This window comes from Panthera uncia, chromosome C2 (assembly GCF_023721935.1).
Source record: "Panthera uncia isolate 11264 chromosome C2, Puncia_PCG_1.0, whole genome shotgun sequence".
In the NCBI taxonomy this organism is placed as follows: domain Eukaryota; kingdom Metazoa; phylum Chordata; class Mammalia; order Carnivora; family Felidae; genus Panthera; species Panthera uncia.
The window spans coordinates 30,212,495-30,233,205 of NC_064810.1; the positions used below are offsets into that span (position 1 = coordinate 30,212,495).

General features: G+C 33.3%; 1 protein-coding gene across 1 annotated transcript in view; it reads left to right on the forward strand.

Annotated features, from left to right (window-relative positions):
- The window catches only part of ROBO2 (roundabout guidance receptor 2), a 609,164-nt gene that overhangs the window by 525,160 nt on the left and 63,293 nt on the right, over positions 1-20,711 (forward strand). Inside the window, exons 17-18 of the mRNA XM_049627999.1 lie at positions 983-1,154; positions 12,115-12,297. Of these exons, the coding sequence (XP_049483956.1) occupies positions 983-1,154; positions 12,115-12,297 (355 nt within the window). The remainder of the gene's footprint in view (positions 1-982; positions 1,155-12,114; positions 12,298-20,711) is intronic.

The following is a 20,711-nucleotide window of genomic DNA, read 5'->3' on the forward strand; positions in this document are numbered from 1 at the left end:
TTCCTACATTAGTAATTTAGATATCATTGTGCAAATAAAAGAAATATACAGTTTACAAGAATTATTTTAAATAAAAAGTCAGGAATTTACCCATTTCAGGAACAAACTGAATGTGTGTTCCCAATTATGTGTCTATATGTAGATTATGAAATACTGTGTGTTACGAATACAAATATATGTTCACAGTGTAATTCTTTTTGTAATGCATTTGACAGTAACAAATCCCCGTATCTCAGAAAAAAAGTATGCCTTAAAATGTGATTCTTACTTGTGGTAAAAGCCTAGGTTCTCTCACATCAGTGTTTAAAGACTTTTCACCACTTTGTTCTCATGCATGTGTATGTGTGTGTGTACATATGTTTTGATCAATATTAAGATTTATTACTGTCGATGTAAATACTGGCTTTAATTTCATCTCAGTCAATACTTATAACTTAGGTCAATTAATCTTGTTAACTACTTCTGGGTAAGTTAATATTTTCTTAAATAAAATATAAATTACTTAGATGTGTGCCTATATACCTTGGATATTACAACTCATAATCACTGTATTTTAATAGATTATATGCATAATAAATCTTGATAAATAAATTAAGCAGAGGAGTTTATGTGTTTTAATCCATACCCGAATGTTGTGTGTAACCAAAGACCACTTTACAGAAGTGTTAAAAGAATCATTGTGTGATGAGCATTCAGTGTTGATTATAAGGTATAAAGGAACATGGCATAGTTTTAGCTTCCCTTATTGTTCTTCCTTTTTTTATTATTGTTCTTCCTTTAATACATACACACACACACACACACACACACAAACACGCATACACATATATAAATAAACTGCAAAATTAGGCTCTCGAAAATGTCATTTACAAATATTTCTATAAGCCTAGAGAATAGATTGGTTACTACTAAAAAATATTTCATCAATTTAACAGAAAGGATAATTTTATATTCTTTTGTTATTCGCTTTACATTTTTATAGATCTGGTGTCTGGGGAATGAAACGCGATTCCACATCAACAAAACTGTGGATGCAGCCATTCGATCTGTCATAATTGGTGGATTATTCCCAGGTATTCAATACCGGGTAGAGGTTGCAGCTAGTACCAGTGCAGGGATTGGAGTAAAAAGTGAACCGCAGCCGATAATAATTGGTAAGTACCAGTGTGTGTAGGTTTTTTTAACCTATATCCTAAGAGTGGATATGCAGCAATGATTGAGAGGGTGCCCTCATCATATAGGCAAATAGGCTGACTCACTAGGGCTTCTTGAAGAAATCATTAGCAATTTCTTGTGCTCTTAAGATTCCCACAAACTTCTTTAAATTATTAGCACTAAGTCTTTAAATGCTGAAAGTTAATTTGAAAATAATTTTCAATCAGTAATTTCATGAATAATTTTGTTGCCGTTGAAATATAATAGGAAATGAGGCAGTTACTGAAAAAAAAATGCATTATGTTTCAAACCTGCATACTTCCTTTTAGCCAGGAAAATGTCAAAATTCAACCAGAAACATGCCAGAAGAAACTTTTTAATCAGAGGATATTATCCTGAAGAAGAAATCCCTATTTTTTTTTTTTAAGTTTACTTATTTATTTTGAGAAAGAGAGAGTGAGAGAGCTGAGGAGGGCAGAGAGAGAGAGGGGGATAGAGAATCCCAAGCAGGCTCTTCCCTGTAAGGGCAGAGCTCCATGCAAGGTTCAAACCAACAAACCCTGAGATCATGACTTGAGCATAAATCAAGAGTCACACACTTGACCTACCGAGCCACCCAGGTGCCCCAAGAAGAACTGCCTATCAAATCTACTATCATCATTACAGAACATTTTTCCCTAGTAGCATTGTGTTTGCCTGTTCTTGAAATATATCTAAATGGAATCAGACAAAATATAATAATATGTGTCTAACTTTCACTAAACAATGTGTTTTGAGATTTACCCAGGTTTGCAATCCGTATGTGTTATTTCGAGCAGTATTCAGTCTGGTGAATGTATCATATTTTGTTTCTCTGCTTTTCTCCTGAGAGAGTGAACATTCTTGTGTAAGTCTTTTTGAGGACATACGTTTTTATTTCCTTTAGGGAAACATTTAGAAGTGGCATTTCTGGGTAATAGGATTGACATAGTGTATAAAAACCTGCAAACACTTTTTCATATTGTTGTATAATTTTATACTCTCATTAACAAAGAATATGACTTTCACTTTTTGTACATCTACATTATTTGAAGTTGCCAGTCCATAATTTTAGTTATTCTAATGAGTTTAAAAGACTACCTCACTGTCGTTTAAACGTCAATATTCTTTGATAGCTTGTGATGTTGAACAATTTTACATGTGTTTATTGGCCATTTGCATATTTTCTTATGTAAAATTTCCAAATCTCTGCCTTTTTAAAATTGTATTGCTTGTCTCTTGTTACTGGGTAGAAGAAGTTCTATTCTGAGTACAGATCTTTGTCATATATTTTTATTGCAAATATTTTCTCCTGGTCTATGGATTTATTTTCTTAATAGTGTCTTTTGATCAGCACATTTTTAAATTTTAGTGAACAACAATTTACCACATTTTTCTTTTATGTGTAGTGCTTTCTAAGAAATTGTGTCTTACCTACACATACCAAAGACATTTTCTTATATTTTCTTCTAGCAGCTTTATAATTTTAGCTCTTATAATTATGTCTATAATTCATCTTAAAGTAATTGCATGTGGTTTGAGGTTTGAGGCTTATTTATTTTAATAAGTATATCATCCCATGGTTTATTAAACTTTCCCTATTTGATTTTTTTATACTATTATAAGTATGTTTGTAACATTTCCTTTAACTGTTCTAAATTATATATAAAGTTAATTTTATATATTGCCCTTTTATCTTTTGACCTTACTCACTTCACTTATTTATTTTAATAGTTGTGATGTATTTTTCTGAGTGTATTCAAGTAATATTCTATCTCTTTTCTTATTTGTTTTAATATGGTAAATTCTACTGTATTGTTTTAAAGGTGAATAAATCTTGCACTTGTTTCTGGGTTAAATCCCACATGGTCAAAATATGTTTTTTTAGATACTACTGGATCTAATTGCTAACATCTGGTAAAAAAAAAAATTGCATCCATGTTCATGAGGGATATTGATCAATAGATTTATTTTCTTCTAATGTCTTTGTCAGGTTTTAGAATCAGAGTGTTTAGCTTTATAAAAGGGATTGGGAAGTATTCCTTTCTCTACTACAGTCTGTAAGAGTTTTTGTAGGCCTTTTAATTATTTTTTCCTTAAATACTTTGTCAAAATCAGTGATAATGTCTGTGCCTAGAGGTTTTTTTTGTGTGGATTCTATTTATATTTATGAATTTACATTTATTTAGAATTTTATTAGTCCTGTATTGGTTGTAATAAATGGACATTTGGTTTTGAATTTGTCTAATGCATCTAAGTTGTTGAATTTATAATCATATGCTTATTTGCACTACCTCCTTATTTATAATACACTTAATTGTGATGATTGCAGGATGTGTGGTAATGTCATCTCTTTTATGCTTAAATGATGAGAATTTGTGTTCTCTTTTTTTTCCTCCATTTTTTTTTGCTCCCTCCCCTTCAATTTCAAGCTGTCTTGATATGGATTTATCAGTGTTATTAATCTTTTCAAAGTAGAAACTTTTGACTTTGCTATTTTCTTTCTAATTAATTTCTGCTCTTTTTTCTTCTACTTACTTTTATGTTGCTTCTTAAGATAGATATTTATATCAATGATTTGGACCTTTCTTCTTTTCTAATATGGATATATAAAGTTATACATTTCTTGCTAAACACATGTTCAGCTGAATCTTACACATTTTGAGGTGTTATGTTTCCATTTATCACAATGTTGAAAATACTTTTCACTTCCCCAAAGGACTTTTTTTACTTTGTAGAGGTTATTTGGAAGCATATCATTATATTTCCAAATGTTTTGGGATTTTTCAGATAGGTTTTTCTTTCTGATTTATAATTTAATTCCAATGAGTTCAGGGAATGTATATTGTATGAATTTAGCCTTTAAATATGGAGACTTATTTTATGGCCCAGCATTTGGTCTTAATGAATGTTCCTTGTGCACTTGAAAAGTATGTATATATTTCTGTTCTACAGTGGAATGTTCTATAAATGTCATGTCAAATTAGTTGGTAGTATTATTTAGGTCGTTACTGATTTCTACCTATTGATTCTTTCAATCAATAAGAAAGGAGTCTGGAAATTTATTGTAATTAAAGATTTGGGTATTTCTCATTTCCATCTATACGTTTTTGTTTTTTACTACTCCATTTAAGTGAATACATTTTAGGGTTGTTATATCTTATTAATGAACTTACCCTTTATCACAATAGAATGTCCCACTTTATAAGCCGGTAAGATCTTTTTCCTGAAATTTAGTTTGTCTTATATTAGCTAATAGCCAATTATCTTATAAGTGTTATATAGCTATAGCTATACTAATAGCTAATTATCTTATAAGTGTTTGTATGGCTTGTGTTGTTTCCATCCTTTTACAGAGAAACTGTACATTTCTGTTATTTAAACTGCATGTTAACTCTTTTTTAAATTCAATATAACAGTCTTGGGGCACCTGGCTAGCTTAGTTGGTTAAGCATCTGACTTCAGGTCAGGTCATGATCTCATAGTTGGTGAGTTAGAGCCCTGCATCAGGCTCTGTGCTGACAGCTAAGAGCCTGGATACTACTTCAGATTCTGTGTCTCCCTCTCTCTTTGCCCCTCCCCTGCTCATGTGCTCTGTCTCTCTCTCAAAAATTAACATTTAAAAAGTTTTTAAAACTATGACAATCTTTTAATTGGAATGCTTACACCATTATCTTTAATGTAATCAGTGATGTGTTTTGGCTTAGAATTACCATCTTGCTATTTGTTTTCTATCTAACTCTATTCCTGTTTTCCTAAGTTCCCAATTTCATTTGGATGAATTAAATAATTCTCTATATTATAGTTTATATCCACTATTTTTTTAATAATGGTTACTCTAGGATTTGCCTATAAGGATCTTAAAAAATATAATTCCACTTTCCTTGCTTTCAATATTTTTCTATTGTTAAAATTTTACTCTTATACATATAATAAACACCAATATACAAACTAAGGTATTACTTTTTGCTTCACTTTAAATCATTAATTCTCTTTTAAGTAAATTAAAACTAAGGAAAGTATTTTATGTTACTCATTTTTTTCAGATATTTTGTTCCATAAATTCAATTTCCTTAGTGTCCCTGAATTCCTCTATTTCTTTAACTTAGCCACATTTGACCAAAAGCTATGAAAATAATATGATCTCCCTTGTTTATTTCCCTTTTTTCACAATGCTTCCCTTTTGTTTTACATATTTGCCTAGTTTTCTATTTATTTATGGTGAGATTACATGTCCCATACCTGTTATTTCTTTATGGGCAGAAATGAAAATATCCAGTGAATTATTAATTTTATATAATACACTTTTGTGTTCTACTATTTCCATTGGTTTTCTTTTACATTTTCATCCCTCATATATTCATTCATAATGACTCTATTAATTTAAGTCCATGAACATATTGTAATAGCCATTTTAATGTCCTTGTCTCCTAATTTCAACATGTGTATCATCTTATGGTCTGTTTCTATTGATTACCTTTTCTCTTGACCTTTGGTCATTTTTTCCTGTTGTTTGTGCCTTTTTCTTTCTTTCTTTCTTTCTTTCTTTCTTTCTTTCTTTCGCTGTTATTTTGCTTGTTTTTGCATGTTTAATATTTTTTTACTGTATACTAGATATTGCAGATGCATACCGTAAAATTTTGTGATCTTCTAAAGAAAGTTGGGTTTTGTGCTAAAGTAAGTTATGTTACTGGCTGATCATCTTGATCTTGTGGTGGTTTGGATTTTACATTTGTTAGTATAGGGCTGTTTATATTTGACCTTATTCTCAAGCAAAATCTCAACATGATCTTTTCTTCTAAATCATGGCTCTCAGGAGGGTTCAGTGAAAAACCTAATATGTTTATCTGTTTTCCCAACTTGATGAAATTTGAGGTTTGAACACAATCTTTGCAGTGGACATCTGTTGAAAGTCTGTTTAGCCTTTTCAGCTTTCTAGCTTTTGATTTTCATGAGATGTTTGGAATCTTCATTCTTCATGAAACTAAGGGTTAACCTTAGGATTCTGCGGGGGTGGGGGGAGGGGAAGAATGTCGATTGGGGATTTGGGAACATCATTTTCCTGTGGCTTTTTCACATGGCTTCCCAGTGAAATTTTTCAGTCATTCTGTCATTTCAGAACACTATCCTCTGACACCTCAGACCAGTACAATTGAGGATTGCAACTTGGGTCTTAGCTGCCCAGTGCTGTAGGGATTGAAATCTTCAAGGGGAAAAGAAAGCCTCAAAAGTACAGATTTCCCCTAGAGTTCTCTGCTTTCAAGAGACAAATCCTTTTAGTTCTTTCTGCTTTCATTTGGTTATTAGTATCTTTAATTCTTAAAAAAAAATACTCTTCCTAGAGTTTACATATTTTAAGAATATTTGCTGAGAGTTTGGTACAGTGGAATGTCTCAGGGAGCACCAGAGTGGTTCAGTTGGTTAAGTGTCTGACTTTAGCTGAGGTTATGATCTCATAGGCTGTGAGTTCAAGCCCTTCATTGGGCTCTCTGCTGTCAGCATAAAGCCCACTTCAAATCCTCTGTCCTTCCTCTCTCTGTCCCTCCCTTGCTCTCTCTCTCACTCTCTCTCTCTCTCCCTGTTTGAAAAATAACATTAAAAAAAAGAATATGCCGGTTCCATTGATTTCTGTTTGTTTTATTTTTGAAATGATACACACAGAGCACACTGCCAATTTCTGGAAAATTGTTTCTTATTACAAAGTATTTATTGAATATGAAGAGATTTAACATTCAGTCATATTGTTGATTTTTTATATCCTCCAAGTTTTTGTTCTTTTATATATTAAAAGAATTAAAGAGAAAAGTTATAGTATTAACTTTCCTTTAAATTGCCTTCCCTTTCTTAATTAGTCATACAGACTGAATTAATTTCTTAACCTGAGGGGAACCTACAGTCTTGCCCTTCTGAGATTTTCTAAAATAAATTGGAATAAGACAAAAATACAGGTATACCCAAAAGGATTTAACTGACATATATGTGTGTGTGTGTGTGTGTGTGTATACATATATATAATGTGTGTATGCATATATATATATATATATATGCAATTAATTTTTCCCTGAAAAAATGTTTATGAAATATCTTTAAAAAGCATTGTTTTCTATGATAACTTCCAGATAAGTAAACGAAGCTTTAAGGTTTTTCTCCTCTCTCATGCATATATGAAATGTAATATGTCTTTTTTTTTTAATTTTTTTTAACCTTTATTTATTTTTGAGACAGAGAGAGGCAGAGCATGAACAGGGGAGGGGCAGAGAGAGAGGGAGACACAGAATCTGAAACAGGCTCCAGGCTCTGAGCTGTCAGCACAGAGCCTGACACGGGGCTCGAACTCACAGACTGTGAGATCATGACCTGAGCCGAAGTCGGACGCTTAACCGACCGAGCCACCCAGGCCCCTAATATGTCTAATTCAAAGATTATCAAGTATCTATATTTTTATTTCCTGTTTTTTCTATTACCTTTATTAATAAGTAAAATTCTCAAGCAAGGGAAGGGTTTTTTTTTTTCTTTTTTTAGGACTACTTGTGTTGTTCCCCATATTTGGGGGATTTATTATACTTGGAAGCAAGTACAACATTACAAGAATACCATTTAACCAAGCTCATGTGATGTCAATGAAGAATTTTAACAATTGTATAGTAATTTTATTTTATTTTATTTTTAATACATGAAATTTATTGTCAAATTGGTTTCCATAAAACACCCAGTGCTCATCCCAAAAGATGCCCTCTTCAATGCTCATCACCTACCCTACCCTCCCTCCCACCCCCCATCAACCCTCAGTTTGTTCTCAGTTTTTAAGAGTCTCTTATGCTTTGGCTGTCTCCCACCCTAACCTCTTTTTTTTTTCCTTCCCCTCCCCCATGGGTTTCTGTTAAATTTCTCAGGATCCAATTTGTATAGTAATTTTTAAAAAAGAAAGCTAATTTAGAGTATTTTAAATCAAAAATAAAGTTTTCTTAAATTTCTATCATTTTAAAAGGACTGTGTTCAAACGTATAGCTAGTACCTTTTGGGTTATTTTAGTGTATCATATAACTGCTTCCAAATTTTCTATGAATAAAAACATGTAATAAACACTATTTCTATCTTCTGTTCAAGCAGCTAGAATATGCAGTATTCAAGCTATAATCAAATAGAATTGAAAATAAATACATGCACTCACACATAAAAACACATGCATGCACACACACGCACAATTCAATGCAGAAAAGGCTATGTGTCCTCAAGAGATTTATTTCTTTTTAATATCTACTGTTGTACGGAAGAAGCCTTTAATTGTTTCTTTAATTACTCCAGCACGTCTACCTTAACATCTTGTCTGATAACCTTATCTACACAACTGTTATTCCTTAGTTGAAAAGTGATTTAGGATGGCTAATCTCTTTTTCTGTTTCAATCTGTGCTTTCTCTATTTTCTAGTCAGTACTAGAAACAGCACTCAAAGGGACTCAAGCTCTACCGCACTTCCACTTTGCTTTAATTAAATCATGTGTTGGCATTTGATGTAATTTATGGCTGATAACTTTAGATTTGTCTCATACCAGACTATGCACAGTTTCATCTATTTCTTCTCAGTTTAGTTTTCATTCCAGAAAGTTCCATTAAGGGAATATTAAAATATTGTATAAAGATAATAAATAGCCTTACACAAGTTTAAAGGCAATATTGTTCTTTTGTCTGTGTTTTTCACTGGTAAGATGACTTTTACCTCAAAGTGTCCATAGTTCTGTACTGTTGCATTTACAGATACAGAAATGCAACCACATATATTTACATATGTAAGCATCAAAGAGTATGCCATGTAACAAATTTACTTTGACTTAAAATTTTCAAGCAATCTTGTTTAATAATATATCTATTGTTTCTTTAATCATTTGGCCATTTAATGCTTACCTTATATAGTTGGTAATAATATGTGGAACAGCTGCAAACTTTCACAGTAATAGGTACAATCGAATCTGATGTGTCTAATTAATTTTTAGTCCAACAAATTAGTTTTGTTCTTCATTACTCTCCAATGGGAGAAAGACATTACATTTCATTATATTTTTTGTCTGCAAGAACAATGGAGCGTTACAGGTCACATGCATCCCTTGTCTATACTCTAATTAGTCCAACTGACAACATTTTTCAAAAATACCAGAACCATAAGAAATAGTAATAAACCTTGGGTAACATATATATCACACTATACCAAATATGATATTTTATGGACCTTTTACACAAATGAAGGACACATTTTCTTTTCTCTTTGTTCTATAAGGTGTTTGTTTTCTTTTTAGTAACTATTAGTAGTTAGAAAAATCGCCAGATATGTGTATGTCTCATATTGAAAATATGAGCTCAGTTTAAATACATTTTTTAAAATGTTTATAATTGAAAGAGGGCAAGTGAGCAGGGGAGAGGCAGAGAGCCTAATGCAGGGCTTGAACTCATGAACCATGAGATTATGACCTGAGCTGAAGTCAGATGCTTAACCAATTGAGCCACCCAGGTGCCCCTTTAAATACATTTTAAACTAAGTTTATATGTATAATAATAAAGGGCAAATAGGTTGGAAAAATTAACCAGGTTTATTACATAAGTGAATCTGGTTTTCACATCTAGAATTTAACACAAAAGACATTTCAGAAATAGAATATAAGTATGCATAACAAAAATACTAGCAGCTGTAAGAAACAAGCCTATGTACCGATTGGCTTAAAAAAATAAAGGTTGTTTGTTTTTTCTTATTCATAGCCCTGTCTAGTGTGGAGTAGCAGAATGGGTGGGGCTTCTACTCCACAGTTATTCAGGGAATTTCAATCCTTCCAGTCACTAGCTGTGCCATCTTTGAGCGGGGTCAGAATCCTCCAAAGATCCCCTCTTTCTATTTAACATTAGGAAGGAAAGAGAACGTCAAGTATTGTTACAGTAGTGTCTGGGTCAGATCTGGAAGTAGTATGAATAACTTGTGCCCCTGCTGTATTATTGGCCAATAACTCAGTCGCTTTGTTTCACTTCAACTACAAGTGAGTCTGGGAAATGTAGGTTAATTTCTGACCTGAAAGAAAGAAGAAACTAGTAAACAAGTCATCTGTGGTTTTCCAGATCTCACATCTGGACAATTTACAACTTACATCCCTGAAGTCATGTGAGTGGTTCTTAAAGTAACCTGTACCTATACCTGGGTCCTAATTTTGAATCAACAAACTACTGTGTTCCTATCAGCCTCTTTACATACATTATCTTAAATAACACTCCCAAATATTTGAAACAGGACTGTTGCCAACTAGCAGAAACAGGTACTTGAAAAGATTAAGTGACCTACTTGAGGTTATTGCTTACTTAAGCTAGTAAGTGGCGGGGATGATATTCAAAGAGAAAACTTCAAAGACCGTGTTCTTTCTAATATATTGTAGTGCCATGATAACTAAAACAATGAACATCTTTGGATGTAATATGTTGAAATTAGCCACTTATATTTCGATTTCAATTTCTTTTAAAAAGCCTTTGATTAGTAATTAACAAGATATGATGTTGATATTACAAATAATTTCACATCAGTGTGTAAATTTCTTAATCTCTTATATAAACACCTAACCTAAATCTTTGCTCTTAAGTGATACTATGATTCCATGAGTTTTTAACTATTTTAAAATGTGGATTAAGATTTTAATTATCTCTGAGAGGTCTAAATTCTCAAAAAACATGAGTATTTCTAGAATAATAGTCCAGATTTATGGACCTTTAAATGTTTATTTTAGTGGGTCATCTGGGTGACTCAGTTGGTTAAGCGTCTGATTTGATTTCAGATCAGGTCCCGAATCTTATAGTTCCTGAGATCAATCCCCATGTTGGGCTGTATGCTGACAGCACAGAGCCTGCTTGGGATTCTCTCTCTCCCTCCCTCTCTCTCTGGCCATCTCTTGCTTGCTCTCTCTCTCTCTCTCAAAATAAATAAATTAATTTTAAAAAGTAAATGTTTACTTTAGTAACATAGACCTTAGAATTAATTTTAAAGTTGTCTTTTTAATTAAACCTACAAGTGGAGGGGCGCCTGGGTGGCGCAGTCGGTTAAGCGTCCGACTTCAGCCAGGTCACGATCTCGCGGTTCGTGAGTTCGAGCCCCGCGTCAGGCTCTGGGCTGATGGCTCGGAGCCTGGAGCCTGTTTCCGATTCTGTGTCTCCCTCTCTCTCTGCCCCTCCCCCGTTCATGCTCTGTCTCTCTCTGTCCCAAAAATAAATAAATAAAAAAAATTAAAAAAAAAAAAAAACCTACAAGTGGATTTTCAAATTAGTTTAGTTTTAAAGGAATATGTGAGACTTATCTTTTTGTGACATTTTAATTATAGACACTAATCTCTATGAAAATATACTTCTATAATTGCCATTGTTTTATATAGTAGTTTTAATACATTCCAAAAAAATTAAAGGTTGTTTGATCAAAATAAATTCCCTGTTAGAATATTAAGGATAATATTAAGTTACCTATTTTTAAATCTTGAACACTTCAACTTAGGCAGTGCTATAGAGGAAAGACAATTTATAAATACCCTGTGAATGTTGTAGTTGCTTTTTAAAATTTTATTTTAGCAAGACTATATTAAAATATGCTTTATTTGGCTGAAGAAAAGTTGCTGTTATTTTGCCCACTAGCACTTGCATTAGTACTTATTTATAAGGCAATAAATCAAGAAGCAGTTCTGAATCTATTCATAGTAACCCCAAGCATAAGGGAGCAATGTTCTTAATCACATTTTAAACTCATAACTTGACTCTTCTTCTGAGACGTATAATATACGCTTATCAATAATTTTGACAGGCTCAGAGCACAATTATTACCTGCCTTCATAGGAATTTTCTAATTTTCTCTGCCTTTGGTACACCATGTATGTATTCCTGTGTTTACTTTCATAATAATGTTTACTAAAACTATTATTTCTTCCACAGGGGGACGTAATGAAGTTGTCATTACTGAAAACAATAACAGCATAACTGAACAAATCACTGATGTTGTGAAGCAACCAGCCTTTATAGCTGGTATTGGTGGTGCCTGCTGGGTAATCTTGATGGGTTTTAGCATCTGGTTGTATTGGCGAAGAAAGAAGAGAAAGGGACTCAGTAATTATGCTGGTAAGAGACTGTTTCTAGCTAAGAAAACCTCTTATCTTTAGGAATGTAAGGAAATGAAAGAGAAGGAATGGAATTGAATAACGAATGAGTGAATGAACGAATGAATGAATAGATGTTTTGGGCTTGTTTTAAACACCTGCTCTGTAAAATACAATTATAAACAACATGCTTTAATGCATCTCTTTTCACCATATTACGTTGTAAACATAAGGCAAGCTTTTTGCTTGTATCTCCGATGAAGTGCAACAAGAATGCACATGGATATGTGTAACCATTTTTTTCTCAAGTAGTTCTTCAAAACAGTCACTCACAAGCACAGCACACACACACACACACACACACACACACACACAAACACACACACACACACAGACTGCATGCTTTGCAGCCATTATTTGAGAAGTGGATTTAGGCAAGAGCGTTACTAACATGCTCAGTAAGAACAAAAATATTTAAAATATAGCTTTTAGTATTTCAAGATGCAGATTACAATAGGACATGTCCCGGACGGCAAATAAAAATAAGCAAAAAAAAATCTCATCACAATTAATAAGACTGATGAGGCATGAATTAAATGACTTAATAATCACTTAAAGAGGGTGTGTATTTCAAGGTAACCAATCATCATTTTTGAAGGAAGAAAAAGGAGAAGGAAAAGAAGCAGCAGAAGAAAAAGAAGATCCTAGATATTCTATTTGCAAAAATGTTTTCTTTTTAGAGTCTGAAACAGAATTTCAAGGAGTCAAAAATTGTGACCTTCAAAACATTTCTGAGGCAGAGGAGATAGGGGAGGGGGTGGAATTATCAAGTCAGTGATTAGAAGAGTGAACTCAGTAATGAAGCTATAGTTAATAATCATTTTAATTGCAATTCATTTTAAGTATTTCCTCTAACAACAATCATAAAAATAAGTTGTCTCACAATATTTCACACTTTCTAGAATTTAGAAGGGAATAATTTTCATTTAACATCATCCTACAAACATTTTAGAATTTTTTGACACATTTTATTCAGTCCTCTATTTCTAGTTTTAATTTTAAGTTTAAATGTTTATAAATGTCTTAATAACTGATTTTGACAGAAACTTCATAGTTTATTAAGCTTATATGCTGCTGTAGCTTGTAGGCTTCTAAGCCACTGATAATGTCTAAATACTGCAAAATGGAAGGGATAGCACCCACTTGGTTGTCTTACTGGTTATTTAACAGTGTTTAAATATGATGATTTGATTCTAATGTTATGGCTCATATCTGTATCTTATGAAAACAAAGCTTATTATTTACTGGTTAGAATACGTTTCAAAGACTAGAGAAAGCAGTATAGTGTATCCATTGAAAAGGGGATTCCAAACTTTGTGACTTGCAATCATTCTCCCATTCTCATATTCCATTGGTCGCTGATGGTTTCTCCCTTGTGTTTTATCATTCTGAGTGCTATCTCACCACATCAGGGAGGCATTCTTCCCAGCAAGGAATACTAGGTAATAACTGCCAAGTGTCAGAGTCTTGAACATTCGTGATATTTAATGTACTTCTTGTCCTGGAGTCCAGTCCTCTACTTTCACTCCTTGTAGGTATTGTCCATCAACCCATCTATTTAATCAATCACCATGTTACAGTTCATCCCTGTGATGCACGTACAAATCATCTAAATCATAGGGAAGAACTGACTTAACTCATGGACTAGTTTATGTTTATCCCTTTGCTTGACCTAAGTGAAAATAATAAAAGATTGACCGTGCTAGTTTCACTGCAAAGTTCTAAGATATCCACATTGGAGGCATTGCATTTTTATCCCCCACATTCATTCCCTCACTCCTTACAAATAACATAGCTCTCTTAACTTTTAGGTTTGTGCTTTTAGTAAAATTATATCAGACTTCCTTGTTCTTCTTTTTCTTCTCCCTTTTATTTTTTTTTTAACATCAGTTCTTTTTAAAACCTATGCATTTAATTTGAAAATATCTGTTGGTTTTTGAGCTTGACAAGAATAGTACAGTTCCTATTATCATTTCTCATTGTGATTGATATCCATCTGCTTGTAGAGGAACTGCTAACTCAGAATGTGCTATGCCCTTCAAATATTTTGGAATAAGGCCAAGCCAGAGAGCAGCCTTCCAAAACCTTTATACTTAATTGATAGATGGCTGACTCCCAGAATGGATTTACCTTCAACTAATAATTTGCCTTCTAGCAACTGATGTTCTCTGCTAAGTGAGAAGCAAATGAAAATCCAAACCACAGGTACCTAGCAATGCATATCTGACTTTATGATCTTTTTTATAATCTCCGTCCGTATACATCTTACCCTTCACCTGTTAAAATTTTTATATTCTTGTCCTTCTACAACTTTAAAAATGGGGATTTTAAATAGGAATGATTAGTGGAATATGTATCAAAGTTTTAAATTTCTGATGTTGTAGGAGCACAAAGATTTCATACAAGGCTATTTTTTTCTTTCTTTGAAGTGTGTTATAAAACTTATAGAGAATATACTTGATTTGTACTGCTTCTATTTATATTTTGGTTTTCATAAAACTTCTCTGGGAATGTTTTAAATTTTACCAGTATGAAAGCAATGTCATTTTCCTCACAAAATGGAAAGCCTACTGTTTTCACATTTTTACTGCATGGTAATGTCTATATAGTGTCCAAACTTTATTGTTAATTCATGAGAGCATTGGTAATTTGTTTTCCCTAAATAAACAAAAAGTCTATTTTGGGATAAGTACTTAGATTAATTTTGCAACATAAGATATTTCCTTTCTTTCCAACCTCAGTTGTGATCTTGGATTATACTTAAACATCTGGTGCAATTTATATATATATTAAGATATAATATATATTTCGTGAAATTGCATATATACACACATTTTATTTTATTTTGTTTTATTTACTTTTTTTTTTTTTTGAGAGAGAGAGAGGGTGCAACTGAGTAAGGGTCAGAGAGAAGGCAAGAGAGAGAGAATCTCGCACAGGCTCTGCACCATCAGCATGGAGCCCAAAGTGAGGCTCCTGACGCGGGGCTCAATCTCACCCAGTGGGGCACCCGTGCTCACCCAAAGCGGGGCTCATGCTCACCCAAAGGGAGACTTGAACTCACCCTATGTTGGGGAGGGGGGAGGCTCAAGCTCACCTGATGCGGGGCTCAAACTCAGGAACCTTGAGATCATGACCTGAGCCGAAGTCAGATGCTTTACCAACTGAATCACCCAGCTGCCCCTATACATGCATTTTAATAAAGCTTGACTGACTCTAAGTAGAATTGTAAAACAGGTAAAATTTGATTTCGGCACTCCCTTTTCTCTGCTTCATTCCAAATCTCTTACCACTAGAAGTAGAACAGGGAAGATTTTAACTAGTGGGAAGACATTTCAATATCTTTCAGGTTGGAAATTCTAACTCTCAGCAGGCAGCCTTCCCTGTGCAGGCAAAAACTTACTGACTTTTTTTAAAGCTAATCTTTGTGTATCTGTCATGTGGAAAATTATATTTGAATGTTTAGAAGGAAATAAAATAAAAACATGCTACTCAGTATTGATATTTTTCATATATCGGAGGATTTAACATATTTATCATAGAACACTAGTGAATGACACCTTACATTGTAAAAATGAATATCAAGTATCAAATGCAGGGGCGCTTGGGTGGCTTAGTTGGTTAAGTGTCCTACTCTTCAGCTCGGGTCATGATCTCATGATTTCTGGGTTCAAGCCCAATGGCAGCACAGAGCCTGCTTGGGCTTTTCTCTCCTCCTCTCTCTCTCTCTCTCTCTGACACTCCCGCTGTCTCAAAATAAATAAATAACCTTAAAATAATGAATTAAATGCAAACTTATATATTTAAATGATCTGAGAGGAGAGTTTGGCCTGAATATACTTTGTTTCTTTACATAGCAGATAGTGGAGATTTCCCCAGGGCAATGTTACATGCTAACTTCTTATTCAATTGTTTCCTATTTATCCTTTCTTTAATTCTTCAGATACAATCACATGTCACCTCTTTGCATATGGTGCAAAGAAAGGCAGCTTGAACAACAACAAAAAAGGGAATCCTTATATTCTATGTGAAATCATTTTATACTTTCATACAGCATCATACAATGTTATTTATCTTATGCTCCATTGAGCACTAAAAGTCTACTTGTCACTGCTTGTGAGGTTCATGACTGCTCGACTAATTCACCACTTGAATTGTAATATCAAATGAATTGTAAAAAGATTTGGGCAGAAAAAACAGAGCATATGAGGTGATTTTTGAATCTGGAGTAAATGTTTGATCACAGGTATAACAGTATTTGTGAATAGATAAATAAACAACATAAGTTTGAATAAAAACCATGTAGCTCACAGGAGAGGTCTATGTTGCTATATGTATATATAATATACATACTCATATATATCCATTTTATAATCCTCATGAAGGCTAATGACTCTTTTCAAACTTACATTGTTCACTTTTCTTATTCACAATTTTTAAGTCATCAACTTTTTAATGAAAGTATATATTTTGCACCTTTAAAGGGGTGAATGATACTTTATAAGTATTATGTTACCTCTGAGAATAACAGGCTTTATGAAACTCAGTAAATATAAACAATATATTATTGAGTAAGCAAATTATGAAATGCTAAACACTTCTTACAAAGCTTTAAAACTGTTGGTAAAATATAAATTATTTGACAAAACTATCCAAAGAGAGCTAAAAGATTTGATGGAATTTTTATACTCTGATTATCTGGGCTGAGTTAATGCTTATTAAAAGAGGATTAATCTACATTCATATTTGAGAACTAGCTTATCAGGAGAGGGAATGAGGCTTGGCTGGCAACATTAAAGTTTCCATTTGGAGTAGGAAAATGTGGCCTACTAGAGATAGGCACTCTGAAAGCTTCCTTACCTCAAAATGTCAATTTACCACATAGTTACATTTCCCTTCCCCCTCAGTTCTAGCAGGCATGAGATTAGGATTAATCCTGTCAGATAATAATAGAGGTACTTTCTGTATGACATAAACTTGCAAAATCTCTTTACCTTATTTCCTTTATAAATATTGCAATAAATTCAAAATATTTAATGCAATTCTAAAATGTTTCAGATTGTGGTGTCTGTAGAACTTTTTGGACATCTTAGCATGATCCAGTTAGCCTTAGATTAAAAAAAAAAAAAAAAAAAAAAAAAAACTTCTATATGTTGTTCCCTGAAAGTTCTTAACTTTATATACTAGCAGGGACCCGTTCCTGGTAAAGATTCACACTTATTTCAAATTTATCTCTGGTAAGCACTAAGTTATTACACTGTGATTATCAAAATCATGACTAGAGCCAAATTTTCCAACGACCTCTCTTTCCCTCCCTCTTGCTTTTAAATTCAAGGAAGTTCAACATCTTTTTGAAACGAAAGCCAAATCAAATCAGAAGAAATAGCTTGCAATTTTCTGTGGCATTTATTTTTCCCCCCTCTGGAAAGAAAGAAAGAAAGAAAGAAAGAAAGAAAGAAAGAAAGAGAAAGAAAGAAAGAAAAAGAGGAAAGAAGGAAGGAAGGGAGGGAGCAGGGGAGGAAGGAAGGAAGAAAGAGAGAAAGGGAGGGAGGAAAGGAGAAAAGAAAGAAGGAGGATGGGGGGAGGAAAGAAGGAAGAAAGAAAGAAAATGAAAAAAGACGAGGAGAAAAATGCTAATCAAAACACCATATATGACTTCTATTTGTGAGTTCTAATTGCTTGTCCTTATTTCTAGTCTACTTTTCATTTCATGGTCTAATGCAACAAAGTTACTTTTGGTCTACTTTTCAAGATGGAACAAATCCAGAAGTTTGGAGTATGTGGTAAAAAGGAAACTTGAATATTTGTCATATTTTTTTTCTTTCTTTACAAAGATAACTAATCAAACATTTTATAGTTAGAGTTTTTTTCTTTTTTTCTTTTTTTTTTTTTTTTGGTTTGTTTTTTGGGTTTCTTTTGTCATGGAAGCATACAAAATAGAGAATTTTCATGTATACCAAATTCTGCTTCTGGACCATTTTAAGTTGGTCATGCATTTATATAATGTCCTGTTTATTTTTGCCTTTGTACAGTTCGTATGCAGAGGTGCAAAGATAAGAGTCTGTATGGAATTTTTTGCCAAAAGAGGTCTAGAAACATTTGAAAACGTATTTTAATAATGACTGGAACACAAATTGAAAATGGATATGTCCTAAATGCTTTGAAATTTAAATATATTTTACTCACAACATTTAGCATAGAGTCCTTAGCATAGACTCCATTCTCTAACACGTCTTTAATTTAACCTTGGTGATATTTCCCCAGTATTCTATGTGTTAAAATACATATAACATAAAAGATACTATTTTGACTATATTTAAGTATACAGAGTGGTATCATTAAAAACACTCATGATGTGCGATCATCACCACCATCCACCTCCAAATTTTTTTCATCTTCAAATTGAAACTTTATACCCTGTAAATAATAACACCCCATTCCCCCTCCACTGCTCTAATCCCTGGAAATCACGTTTCTACTTCCTGTCTATGATTTTGGCTGCTCCAACTTCCTCCTATTAGTGGAATCATATAGTACTTGCCTTTTTGTGACTGATTTATATCACTTAGCATAATGTCCTCAAGTTCACCCAGGTTTTAGCATGTCAGAATTCTCTCCTTTCTTATAGCTGGATTGTATGTATATAAAACCACTTTTCTTATCTATTCATCCATCTATGGACATTTTGATTGCTTCCAAGTTTTACCTCTTGTGAATAACAGTACTATGGACATGGGTCTACAAATATCTTTTGAGACCTTGCTTTCAGTTATTTCAGGTATATACTCAGAAATGGAATTGTTGGATCATATGGTAATTTTATATTTTTAAATTTTGAGGAACCACCCGTTCCAATTTCACTACAGTTCCAATTTCTCTCCTTGCCGAGACTTGGTATTTATTGTGTCTTGCATAGTAGCCATCCTGATGGATATGAAGTAGTGTCTCATTGTAATTTTAATTTTTATTTCCCTGATATTCAGTGATGCTGAGCATCCTTTCAGGGCTTAGTGGCCATTTGAATGCTCTCTGTTCGGTAAAATTTTGAGTGTGGCCTTATAACTTTAAAATTCATATTTTATGAAGAATTTACCAGTAGTATATAAAAGTGCAATTTAATTTTTGGGCCTCTGCTTCAGTTGCCTTTTTTTTCCCTCTAATATCACTTATTGCTCGAACAATAACGGAAAGTTTGGATGGGGACGAAGGAGCATCTAAATTAGGAAAAATACTTAGCTTGTTTCCACAGATCTTTGAAATAGCACATTTTGAGGTGTAGCCTATCAGTGCCTGCTTATTTGCATATTCACAATGATATTCACAACATTATCTTAACTCTCTTTTAGTAGAGTAAAACATTCACTTGATAGCCCATTAAAAAAAAAAAAACAAACACATAACTAGAAAGTCACATCACATGGAAAAAAGCTAATTAGCTGTACTGTTTTCACATTTTGTGTGCACATTTTTTCCCTTAATCAGGACTTTATTTAATAGCTCCAGTGCTCAATATTTTCTTTATCAATTGTTTCAAATTAATCCTTTTTTTGTTTTTGTTAAAGGCAATTATTAATGGGACCCAATGTGGTATGGGCCACTGCTGATTCTTGTCTCCCGTCACTTACGCGAGCTTGTCAGGAAGTAGAGTGGCGATCAGTGTCCTTTCATCTTCTCTGAGGAGAGGTCTAAAGCCAGTTCTGGGCAGATGCAAAGGATATGTCAGGACTGTTTTGTAATGAACTTGAGATGTTACCTGAAAAACTGAGGAGGCAATGTAGTTCAGGTGCCAGCAAGATGTTTCTGAAGTCCTGACGGACCCTGGGAATCATGATCATGATCATGTCACCTAATTATGATGTTGTGAGAGATATGTCCTTGGATGACCTTAAGGAAGGGACTGGGGAACTGAATTTGAAAATTGACAAAATTTAAAGAGCAATCATATTTCATAGCAAAAACTTGAGGAAAAATGAATTATGGAGAGATTATTCAAATTAAAATGATTTACTGTCTGTATATTTTAAGTGACAATATAGGCTCTATGTATTTAAGATATGAATCAATTCTTGGGGGGAATAATGTCCCCTAACATTATGACTCAGTCAGTTGAGCATTTGACTCTTGATTTCAGCTCAGGTCATGATCCCAGGGTCTAGGGATCAAGCCCCACACTGGGCTCCACACTGAGCATGGAGCCTGCTTAAGTTTCTTCTTTTTCTCCCTCTGTCCCTGTCCCCTACTAGTGCTCTCTCTGTCTACCAAATTAAAATATATATATATACATATATGTATATATGTGTGTATATATATATATACATATATGTATATGTGTGTGTATATATATACATATATGTATATATGTGTGTATATATATAC